The sequence below is a fragment of the Lissotriton helveticus genome, chromosome 6 (genome assembly GCF_964261635.1).
Source record: "Lissotriton helveticus chromosome 6, aLisHel1.1, whole genome shotgun sequence".
Taxonomy (NCBI): domain Eukaryota; kingdom Metazoa; phylum Chordata; class Amphibia; order Caudata; family Salamandridae; genus Lissotriton; species Lissotriton helveticus.
In genome coordinates this window covers 241944518-241956870 of record NC_136067.1, presented here as the reverse complement: position 1 = coordinate 241956870, position 12353 = coordinate 241944518, and the positions used below count along the sequence as shown (strand labels likewise).

Genomic DNA, 12353 nt, shown 5'->3' with positions numbered 1-12353 from the left:
ATATATGTCCTTTTACAAAGATCTTGATGTCGTTAGTCGATCCACGGAGATCCTGTTCATAAAGCCTACCTGTTGACAATGATGGATACAACCGACACATGTTTCATAACAATTGTAACTTTTTTAAGGCTTATTATACGAAAAAGTGTAGGCCCTAAGGGTTTGGATAATCCAATGTGCAAATATCTTCCTGCTTAAAAAGCAGGAGTGGGAGAGCATGAAATTACTTCCAGTCGGTAGGAATCTCCCCAACAGAGAGATTAGTAAGAGATGTATTCATCTAACAGTCCTCCCACCGTGGAAGTGTACTCTCTATATAGCGTGTTTCTCCCACATTCGAAATGATGGCATGTGCATAAAGGCACAGTTGCCTTGTTTAGCAGTCTTGTCAGTAATACGGAGAAAAGGTGTAGGCTATGAACGGCCTCTCTCTAACTGGCGTGGTAGCCGTGTCACAGCGTGGAGTCTCCAAGCAAGAAGAGATTAAATCATATATTGCTTGGAATTGAGGCTCCTGCATACCATCACTACCTTTCTTGTTCATGCCGTAAACCTGACAACAATCATTTTCAACTGTTTCTACTGTAAAAATTGCTAACATCTAAAATACTTATCTGATTCCGATGTCCTTGGTGTCCAAAATCATATAAAAATCTGACTTATTTTCTTCTCGAGTGTGTGTCATTTATTGACTGTGTACAACAAATGCTTACAACCACCCTCTGATAAGCCTAAACTGTTCGCCCACACTATCACAATATGAGCATTTGGGATTATTAATTTAAGCCCTTTTAGACAATAAGGGTGGTCTGGGCTTTATACACAGGATACCCCATTTTGGTGCACTACATAAAAAGACAGCTTCCTGCAATTACTTTTATGGTGCATAAGTTACAACATTTTTCACTAACCAAACCATGTTCTCCAACTTAAAACGGTATCAATGCATTTCAGGACTACTTAACTATTTGAACTTTCATATATTGTTCTCCAAAATGAATTTATGTCACTAAGTGGGTATTAAAAAAAAACATTTCGTTGTTACAGCCATCAGAAGGTTCTGATAGTACCTTTCTCTGGGTCTCTACACAAAAGAATGCAAGTATAAGAATCTGATATCACTATTTTGACTAAACGTTGTGTTTTGCATTAAACTTTTTCCATTGTCTTTTTTGACGTTTGCCATAATGAAGGTGGCAGGATTTCTTTTAGTTCTAGGACATGTCTGTCTAAAGGTAACACATATTTCATCCACATCTATTGTACTTTTTGTTTCAAAACAGAACTTCAGTTTGTGCTTCGAAATAAGCTGTCTCAGAAGATGTCTTGGTCTTGTCTGAGCTTCCTGTTGTGGGGAGGAAGTTGCAGTCTTGTATGGTGATGCTCGGCAACCACAGACAAGTTTTGAATTAGAGGTTGTTATTGAGAAAAAACACAGTTAGAAAGAGTGTTATGGTTCTGACTTAAAAGCGCAAAACCACTTAAATGTGCACTTTTATTTTCAGTGATGTTCTAAGATTCCTTAAAATTCACTTTCTCATCCTCCTCTGTAGACAACCATTCCTTTCACTCCTCTGAAATTTGACACTACTCATGGCGTCTACCTCTACTCCTATGGCTGTATACATTGGTTTCTACAAATCAGAAACGGTCATTAAAAAACAAAAATTGTTATTAAGACAGTAGAAAAAAGTTATCGCCTTCATTAGCGACTAGCAGTTAAAAAAAAAGTTCAAACGTAATTGACAGGATTCAGGATTTTCTGGATCATGATTTTAAACAGATACAAAAGTGTAACTCCTCAAAATATACATATATATTTTTTTTTAACATACCTCCAAGACTGATAAATGGACACCGTCAGTTCTACTATCAAACCAGGTTTGGTGTAAAAACCATCCAGGGCACAAAACATTAAAAAAACAAATGGATTGAAAAAAAGAATTGTGTACCCCACCAGCTACTGATAACTAGATCTGTACTTGTTCAAGTATTATTGTCATAGTGACATGGACTACTCAAGGGAGTAGTTGGGAAGGACTGGGAGGACGCCATACCACTTTCACTCAGGTCTGAGTGTGTGGAACACAGGATCAGTCTGTAAAGGTTTAAGTTTCCTCCTTGGATTAGGAGCAGGATACTGAAATGCAGATTTGAGGAACTAGTTTGGAGACATTTTTATTTTCTAACAAATGTAAACGTGAAGTAAGAAAATTTGCAGAGATATATCTTCATTGAATATTAGGCTTGTGAGCCGCTGCTCTGTATACTGTTGAATAGGTTTTTTATTAGTACTAGGAATGCTTTTATAAGCTGCAAGCAATTTTCGACCGAACTTGTGTTTTAAATTTTTTTTTTTAACTTCTACAGTGCTGCCAGGTGGAGAATTAGAGCCCTTTTTAGGAATTTATTTTCACATTATTAATTTCAAGAGCATCAGGACTTTGACAAGACTAATACCCTGATTCTATGTCAGGGCACGGAGGCGAGGATTATAATAATAATAATAATAATAATAATAATAATAATAATAATAAAATCATTTGTAGAGCGCCTGGTTACACTATATCAGTGTGTCCCCACGCTATGGATGCAGGCCACCAGGAGGGTAGAACTTCAGAAGGTCGGCAGCATATGGAGGTTGGAAAACATCGCTCCAGAGGTTAATCCTTCGGAAAGAGGTGCGTTTTGAGTTTAAGGCGGAACCTTGCTTCCAACGGCTCCATTCAGAGTTCAATGGGGAGTTCATTCCATCGTTTGCAGGCTAGGTATCTAAAAGAGCGACCTCCCATTCGCGCTTTGTGGATGTGGGGGACCTGGAACTGCTTGCTTCCAAGCGATCTCAAATTGCGTTTAAGGCGGTGAATGGTCAACAGCTTTTGGAGAGAAATAGGGCCTTTTCCTTGTGCAATGCGGTGGGCAATGCACATCGTTTTGAACAAAATGTGTTCCCGTATGGGGAGCCAGTGAAGAGTCGCCAAGGCTCGCTTCCCTGATGTCCTTCTAGGCAGGTTCAGGACAAGTCGAGCCGCCGCATTTTGGACACATTGGAGTTGTTGAATCCCTTTCGTGTTCAGACCAATGAGCAAGGAATTCCCATAGTCCAGGTGGGGAGTGACTAGGGCATGTATCGGCGTTTTCCTTGTTTTGATGGGAAGAAGATCTAGAACATTGCGTATGGTTTTCAGGACGCCATAGCATTTGCCTGACAGCCTACCGATGTGTTGTCCAAAAGAGAGACTAATGTCCAAGAGGACTCCTAAGTTCTTCACCAGCGCTGAGGGGGTCGGTGTAGGCCCAAGCTCAGAAGGCCACCAAATTGATGACCAGATAGGAGGTGCCCTTCCGATCACCAATAACTCAGTTTTATTCCCATTAAGGCAAAGGCGATTATTATTCATCCAACCAGCTAAAGCCGTAAAACAGGTGGAGAAATTGGCTGCCGCCTCAGCCTGGCTTTGGGATAAGGTGATCACCAATTGTGTATCATCGGCGTATGAGACAATATCTATGCTATTGATTCTTCATTTTATTGCTCAGCAGCCAAGTCAGATTTAACATTAACACCAGAACAAACTTAATTTCCCATAAACTCTTGGGAAACAGTGGTCACAACAGTTAACAGTCCACATCCAATCAGTTATCAGCATGGGGTACAATCCTCAAAGTCCTTGTCAATAGCCCTCGTTTTGCGCTGCATGCAGCCGTGCAAGTTGAGTATAGGACTTTGGTCCTTTTCTTCCCTCTTTAGTTCAATAGAATGTGATAGATCGCGTTGTATATAAAGTTTGTTTTTCTTCACAGCAAGGTGCACACACACCTTTCTTCTCAGCGGCCGCAGGAAACGCTTCGATGCTCCTTTCGCAGTCACTCCTGTATGCAAGTGTTTAAACCTCTTCAGAGTCGGGGACCTGAGTGTGCGGCGGTCCTCCGACCGCAAGAGGGAGCACGCTCCATAAGAGTCTCTAGCGTAGACGCTTTACCTGCTTTTGATGCACGTGGTCGGAGAGCGCATCAGTGGGAGTAGGGAACTAAGGTCCGCTGAGCGCCTCGGCCCACAGCTTGTGAATCAATTTCGGCCTGCCAGTCTGGAGCCACAACACCCCTCGGGGTAAGACCTTGGCAGGAGCGATGACGTCACATACCGGGCAGCCCGCCCAGGCAGTATTTGGAGAGCCCGGTCAGTACTGTAAGGGCAGTTTGGTCTGCCGACTCCCTCTTCCGCTGGAGAGGGCTTGGGAAATCATTGTGAGTCCATTCATTTGCGCTGGGAGGCTGAAGCCCCAGCTGGACAGTCTACTTCCCAGGGGAATTTACAGTGCTCTTCTCCTACTCTGAGGCCCTTCAGGGTTCCTGCAGGCTTGGTAAACATCAGCGGTTACTCCCCAATGACTGACCCCCCTCTTACCTGGTAGGTGGCCACTGTTAGGTCTTCCTGGTACTACTGTGCAGCCCTTTCCCGCCCCTACGAGTGATACCCCATGGAGGAGTATGGGGGGTATTACGAGGAGGAGGAGGAGGATGAGGGTGTAGAGTACTTCCCGGTCACTGTTGAGTTCTGTGACGCGGTGGACACCTCTATTGTTAAAGCAGTGTCTGATGCAGTGGCCCCTCTAGAGAAGAGACTAATGGAACTGGTGCAGAGGTGCCTGCAACCCCTTGCACCGAGGGAAGACCGCCCCAGTCCGTCGCCCCCAGAACCTCTAGAGAGGCCCCCTCTCCTGCCACTGATATCACTCGCAAGCATTCCCACGATGCTTGCGTGGATTTGGATGCTTTTGCCAGATTGAAGGCCTTTCTGTGCGCAAACGACCCCTGCCCCTACAGATTTTCCCAACCCTGTTGAGCCTTCACAACCAAGTGGGTCAGGTCCCAGGACGTCCACTCCCCCGCCTCAGGATGAGTCCCCTACGACTTTGGAGGGCGATTCGGACCATGATAGGTCTTGGAGGCATTCCAACCCCAACTCCTAACCAGTCACCTTATTATTATTATTATTATTATTATTATTATTAATCGGGTTTTATAGAGCGCAAACAACCCGGAGGCCTCGTAGAACCTTCAGACTCCCAGTCGGACTGTTTAGACCCCGAGGACCTTATGCACAGCCACTCCTCGGAGTGGACTCCATGTGACAAAGTGACCAAGTAAGGGGCCAGTAGGCTGAGAAAACCTCTGGACCAAGAATTGCGGAACCGCCTTTGGGTGGAATGCCCCCGCCCGGCGTTGGATGGGAAGGAGGACTTTACACCAAATATGGACACTGGGATGGCCACGTTCCTAGCCAAATATAGATCCTATACAAGGCATTGACCTCTCCTGGCGGTCATGTCAGGATAAACTCCTAGATGTCACCGGCCCGCTAGTAAAAATACTTGGTATGGTGGAGGACGCAAAGGCCTCCGGAGCCCTCATTCCCCTAGATTTGCTCTCTAGTTGGGTCTCTTATTCCTGGGTAATGCTAACGGCGCCATTTCGACAGACGTGCAGGTCAGCTCTTCAAGAAAGATCCCAAGCTGGGGGAGCTAGCCACCTCAGAAGTGGGTCAGGTCTCTTTGGTGACTCGTTCATTAAAGTACATTTGTTTCTACCTTTAACTCTTTGGGCAAAGCCCTGTCAACGGTTAAGTGCATTTTCAATGCATGAATTTTCTCCAGGTCCGGCTGTGGTAGAGGGTGCTCGGCTGGCCGTTCCCAGTACTCCACTGGACAGCCTTCACAGCGTGGAAAGTGGCAAGATGCCTCCCGCTTCGAAGGGTATTACCCCACCAAAGGACGTTCCCTCCCCAGAGGCCCGCAAAATGAACCGCATGGCGGGCAAGCCGCCTTTAATTCTCACGGTGAGACTTTCTTTCACTTCTTGTACCCAATCGGGGGGTCATCTGACACTTTACGCAGACAACTGGCGCGAACTCACATCGGAAGCCTGGGTGCTCCAAACCATTAAGGGGTTCCACATACACTTCTATGGCTTCCCCTTCCAACTGACTCCCGCCCCACACCCCATTCCCTTCTCAGGGCAGGAGGCATACTTGATCCAGTAGGAGATTCAGGAACTTCTGGAAAAAGGGGCAGTGTGTCCTACTCGACCCCACCACAAAGGTTTTCCGAGCAATCTGTTCATTGTCCAGAAACAGGATGGTGATCAGCGACCTGTGATCAATCTCCGGGAGTTCAATGAGTGGTTGGTCTACCGCCACTTCAAGATGGAGGGTATCTACCTCCTTTGTGACCTTCGCTGTCCCGATGATTGGATGGTCATGATGGACCTCAAATACGCGTATCTCACCATACTAATTTCTCTCCCACATCGCTGTATCCTCCAATTCCAATGGCAGGCCAAACTTTCGAGTTCACCTCTCTACTCTTTGGTCGGTCGTCAGCTCCTTGGTGTTTCACCAAGGTTCTCAAACCGGTGATAGAACGCCTCAGAGCGTCAGGGATATGGCTGATATTCTACCTAGACAACATGCTTTTGATGGACCAGTGCCCTAGAGCACTATTGCACCACCTTCAGCTGGCGGGCCATCTTTTAGAGTCCCTGGATTTTGTAATCAACGAGGCGAAGTCCAGTTTATAGATTCCAGAGCAACTACACTGAGTCTTCCATTGAGGAAACTAGCCAAGATCCGACACGAGGTGCAGAAAATATTGGCGAAGGAGAGGACCACTCTCCGTCAGATTGCAAGAGTAGTAGGCCTGCTGTCCTCTTAAATCCAGGCCATCTTTCCTGGTCCTCTTCACTTCCAAGCTCTACAGCGTCTGAAGGCGTCGCATCTTTGGCATGCCTCCCCGTACTCCCAATGTGTTCCCCTCTCGTATGAGGCCAGGGAGGATCTCCGGTGGTGGCTCCCTCACATGGAGGCATAGAATGGGTACGCCATTTTTGAGCCCAATCCGGATTTGGTGATAGAATCAAACGCCAGCGGCTCGGGGACTTGTTGTGGTCAATTCGCCACAGGCGGAATGTGGTCCGCCAAACAGTCCCTACACATCAACTGCCTGGCATTGATGGCAGAATCCCATGCGGTCAAGTGCTGGACCAGGTACTGCGGTCAGTCCTGCGTGCTGCTCTAGAAGGACAACGTGGAGGCGGTCCACTATATCAACCACTTGGGGGGTACTCGCTCCAAAGTCCTTTCAGATCAGGCCAAGAACTTTTTGTAGTACTGCCTCCACCACCATGTTTCAGTAACTGTAGCGCATCACTCAGGATCGGCCAATCAAGTTGCGAACTGGCACTCCCGCCACCTCCAAGATGCAAGTCTCTGGAAGTTATGGCAGTGGTCTTTCAGAGCATATCCTCCTTTTGGGGACTATTCACGATCAACCTCCACCTGGACCATCAGCTTCCCCGGTACTTCAGTTAGAGATCTGGGGGCAGTCGCGACCAACATGTTTTTGCAGGATTGGGGCCGGGACTAGGGTTATGCCTTTCCTCCATTTGTGACGATAGTGCAATGGCAAGGGCCGTGCCTATCGAGACATGCTTTAGACCTCCTCTCTCGAGCCTCTGCTGATAGCCCCGTCAAGAGATATTGGTCAGCCTGGTCTCTTTGAGTGGGTTGGTGACTGCAACAAAGTATGGTTCCCGTGGTGATCGATGTTCTGCACATCTTGAACTTTCTAGCCTCCTTGGTGTCTGAAGGATTGGCATACAGATCGGTCAATACTTTTCATTCCGCAATCTCTGCGGGCCATGGTGTAATTGGGGGCTCCCCGGTCGGGGAACATCCTCTAGTCAGAAAGCTGCCCGGGGCGTCAGGTTATCCTTACACTCAGAACCCGGGTACTCTGCCCTGTGGGACGTGAACAAGGTTCTCAGCCTCTTATTGGCGTGGTAGACCAATCAATACCTTTACCGAAAACAAATATTGGCTCAACTCGCCATTCTGTTGTGCTTAATCTCATGCAGGAGGGTCTCGGATGTTAGAGCCCTGGATATCACAGGGAGGTCTTTTACTCAGGAGGGGATTACCTTACATGTTTCCTGCCAAACTAAAACTCCGTCCCGAGTGATTTCGTATCCGGCCTTTCCAGGGGCTCCCAAGCTATGCCCTCACTGGGATAGGCAACTTTTGATTGCTTTGAAGAAACACTTGAGCAGGTTCCTCATCAACCATAGTGAGATGGCTGAAATGGGTTATAGAGGAGGCAGGCGTAGATACCAAAGTTTTTGGTGCACACTCTACAAGGGGTGCTATGGCCTCCAAAGCTTTTAAATTAGGAGCCTGTTTGGAGGACATTATGAATGCAGTGGACTGGTCCTCACATTCAACCTTTAAGAGGTTTTATTTAAAACCAGTCTCCTCATTGCGGCTCTGGTGGTGGACAAGCTTTGAACTAGCATAATCTTCTCCTCCGGGTCTTGACATAGAATGAAAAATGTCCTAGCTAACGAGAAGGAAAGTTTCAATTTTATTAAGGACTCTGAGGAGAGGATAACCAACCCAGTTTATGGCGCATGTGTATGGGAGTAAGTAAAGCATTTCCTGTGTTGTTTTGCATTATGGGTAATTTTTATGCATGGCCATGATTTGTGTTGCAAATCTTTCCTCCTGTCATGATAAGGAAGGGTTTCCAGTCTTGCTTAGCACTCTCTTTATATTGTAGGATCAGACTCTTCGAAACAGAAGTGAACAACTTCCACTTCCACAGGCGGCCTGATCGCAGGAAGAAAGAGGGTTAGTGACAGAGGACTAGGAGGATTGTACTCAATGCGGACACCGGATTGGATGTGGTCTGTTAACTGTTGTGACTTCATTGTTTCCCAAGAGTTTATTTAAAATGAAGTTTGCTCTGGTGTTAATGTAAAATCTGACATGGTGGCTGAGCAATAAGATGAAGAAAGAAAAGCATAATCCTCGCTTTTATAGAATTGAAACTTTCCTTCACGTTAGCAAGGAGATTTTTAATTCGTCAATTTAGTAGGGAGTATCCTGCCGAGGCTTGCAAAGGTGTGAGGAGTCCACCGGTCACACAAATGATTCACAGCAAGGCTAACACTTTCTTTATTTGGAAGTCGGTAAAACTAGTTCCTTTTTTGGAGAGGTGATAATAGTTGTGAATAATAAATAAAAGTTCTACTTAAGGGAAGTATAATTATGGTTACTACTTTTAAAGACCTTGCCACCAGTATTATGTCGTTATTAAGTAATCGATTTTATTAGAATTCGTACATTACTAGTAATAGTAGTGAGAAGGTTCAAGCCATTCAAATAACGGATACTGTCCCCTTGTGAGAAAAAAAAATAATCTGATTAAGGTCTTAGATTTTTAGGGAAATAAATGTTCTCAGTGCTCATGTCTCTGGACCAGGTTGGTCCAAAGTGTTTATCCTTTATGAAGAAGATTTTATTACAGACAAAGCATGCAGATGACTTGCAATGAAGGACAATACCAACTATAGGCCCACCATGATAACTGCCAGAAAGTATTCATAAAAGATTACTCTTATTTATTGGAAATACATACTTCTTGTTCATCTACAAGATGGGGGATGTCAGAGACCCCTGCAACAGCAACAGAAAGTGTGTTTAGGCATGACCACATTCCTTCACATCACCCGTGCTAAACTAATCTGCTGGAAAAGATGCTGCATAAAGAAAACACAGCCTTAAGCACACGTGGAGCAGCAGAAACCAACCAGATATAAAAATGCAATGAAGCAATAAAAAGTGCAAGGTATAGTAACATAGGTCTCAGGAAATTCTACTGAAAACTAGCATTTGTGTAAAGGATGCATCCTCCTGGATAGATCACACTGGAAACTAAACATGGTGTAACTGTGCATGGATTTCAATCCTTTTTTGGTCCTGTCCTATAAAAGTACCACAGCGAAGTTCAGGCACTGTTCCATCCAATAGGTTATTGTCCGTGCTTAATTTGAGCAGGAGCTTTCAGGTGCTCAGCACCTGCACTTCTTTCACAGGGCCGGGTCTACAATTTCTGACCCTGCAGGTGGTGGTCTCAATATTAATTGTTAAAATTCAAAATAAAAAGAACATACATTGCATGGTTTCTGGCTGGTAAATGTTCATAGACAGGCCAGCATAAGCCTGTCCAGGCAGGCATGATTGTGTATCACCAAGTTAGGGATGATGTCATCTCGCCGATCACAAATCCAAGAAGTCATCGACAAACTATGTCTTGCATTCTATTCCCAGAGTCTGTTGCACCATGCCACTGCCAGAGCCTAAGCCTCCCATTGGATAATTGCAGCTGGGGGCTGGCTCAAGCCGGAGTTGAGGCAAAGAAGCTGCAAAGCGCATTTGGAACTTGGGAGTGAGGGCTCTAAAGGAAGAATAAACAAAAGTAAGTGTGGACTTTCCACCTGCTGTGTAGCCAGAGTAGCATATCCTGCAGCCCTGCATTGCTGCTCTCCTCAACGTGCTCAATGCGGCTGTGGCCCAACACCACTTTTGTGCGCTATGGCGTCACCTGTAGAATGTGTGCGCTGCACCCCAGCATGGTAATTGCCGAGCATGCGTGAGTCCAGTAGGCACCACAGCCATACTTACCGGCATTGGGAGCTTTACGGCTGGGGACAAGGCCTGTGCTGTAGCAGGCAGGGGCACAGCAAGCTGAGCAGTGGATGCCAATGCCGTCGCCTTCCCTGGACCTACTAATTACAGGCAACACTAGTAGTGACATCACCTTCTAAGCTCGAGCAGCTACCTGCTCTGCAAATAACCCAGTAATGCTGCACGGATTAATATATTCAAAAAAATAATTTTAATTTGGTGTACATTTTGTTTTTGCACTCTTTGTAGGTAAGAAAGTAAAACACATGTCATCTTCCTCTTCGTTAGGAAAGACAACAGGAAAAGGCAGAGTTCAAAATAACAGGGATATGTACAGGCTGACGACAGGGGTCACAGGCAGCAGCAGTGTTATAGATATGAGAGTGAGCAGGAGTAAAGAGAAGAAAGAAACAACAGGAGAGGAGAGAGAAGACGGAGCTAAGTAGAAGAAAAGGAGAGCAAATCAGATACAAAGAGAAAGAAGCCATGATGTGAAGGAGAGCATTAGGAAGAGAGAAGATAGAATGAAAGGATGTAGAGGACAGGACCGAGGGAAAAAAGCAGACAAATGATAAAACGGAGACCCAGCTAATCACTGCTAGAAAAGTGATCGTAAAGAGCCAAGATCGAGGGGAGAGAGAGAGCAGAGCATGGATAAAAGTGAAGAGGAAGCAGGGCAGGGTTAGAATGAATAGAGGGCAAATCAGTAATGCAGGGAATAAGGTAACACACCAGGTGTGACAAAGTTGATAGAAAACAATTAGAGAGGTGAGAAGATAGAATCTTAGAGCAGACGTAGGGGACAGTCAACAGATCAAGGTTAGAAGACAGAGACTGAGGCAGTGAGAGTGTTGAAAGTGGGACTCACCGGAGGAAGAAGTGAGCTTTGGCCTCCTTGGCAAAACTTTCAGCACCTGCACCTTTTTTTTTTTTTACAAATTAAGCACTGGTTATTGTTTCTGCTGGCAAGCTCCGACACAGAGTTTAAAAGAGTAGGAGTCACTGAGCGCTTCTACCACCACCCCTTTAAAGGTATAGCAGCACTACTGAGGAGTTTTGACTACTTTTTAAAGCTTTAGCGTCCTGCTGAGAAGAGCTAAACTATCCCTCGAAAGGTACCCAGTACTAGTGTGTTTTAGAACGTCATAACATTAGTTTTTCAAAGATCTCATTAAAACATGAATGTCATGCTGCTTAGAGTTAGAACTGCTGCCACCCTGGAAGCAAGAGCCCATTCCTCAAATAGTTACGGGGACTCCGACAACGGTCACCCCTGTACCGTATGTTGAGAACCGGCTACAGGCTAAGATGCATCACGGTTTGCAGATCCTTTGAAAAATGCAAACCTCATTGACTAGGATGGTCTACAAAACACATATTAAGAGTAACTGGTCTATCCATAGTTGGTTTTACACTGGCCATTACAAGTGTAAAGAACATACTTATGCAATTAACAAAACATAACTTACTTTTCTTGGAGCTTTTAGTTTGGGGATGAGGCTGAATTCCTATAGGCAGTACGCCATAGGTGCTCATTCGCTGAACAAGGCTTGCAACATTTCCAGGCTTTTCCCTCTTAACTGGAACATTTCCATCACGGAGATCCAGGTCTTTCTTTATTTCCTTTAACACAAAGGGAATACACATTAGTATGGAAAAGGGAATACTTACTTTTTTTTACTGCTTTATTTACTAACGGTTTAGTAAATATTCTGCAAACATTCTGATATTTTAGCTCCTTTCCATAACAGTACTAATTTCTACACTAAAATAAATACCAAAAAGAAATCAAAGGCACTTGTAACAATCGTTCGTGACAGCTAAGTTGGAC

General features: G+C 45.2%; 1 protein-coding gene across 2 annotated transcripts in view; it reads right to left on the bottom strand.

Annotated features, from left to right (window-relative positions):
- The window catches only part of CD2AP (CD2 associated protein), an 802607-nt gene that overhangs the window by 568296 nt on the left and 221958 nt on the right, over positions 1-12353 (bottom strand). For both annotated transcript variants that reach the window (XM_078647692.1, XM_078647691.1), the window contains exon 3: positions 11992-12145. In XM_078647692.1, the coding sequence (XP_078503818.1) occupies positions 11992-12145 (154 nt within the window). The remainder of the gene's footprint in view (positions 1-11991; positions 12146-12353) is intronic.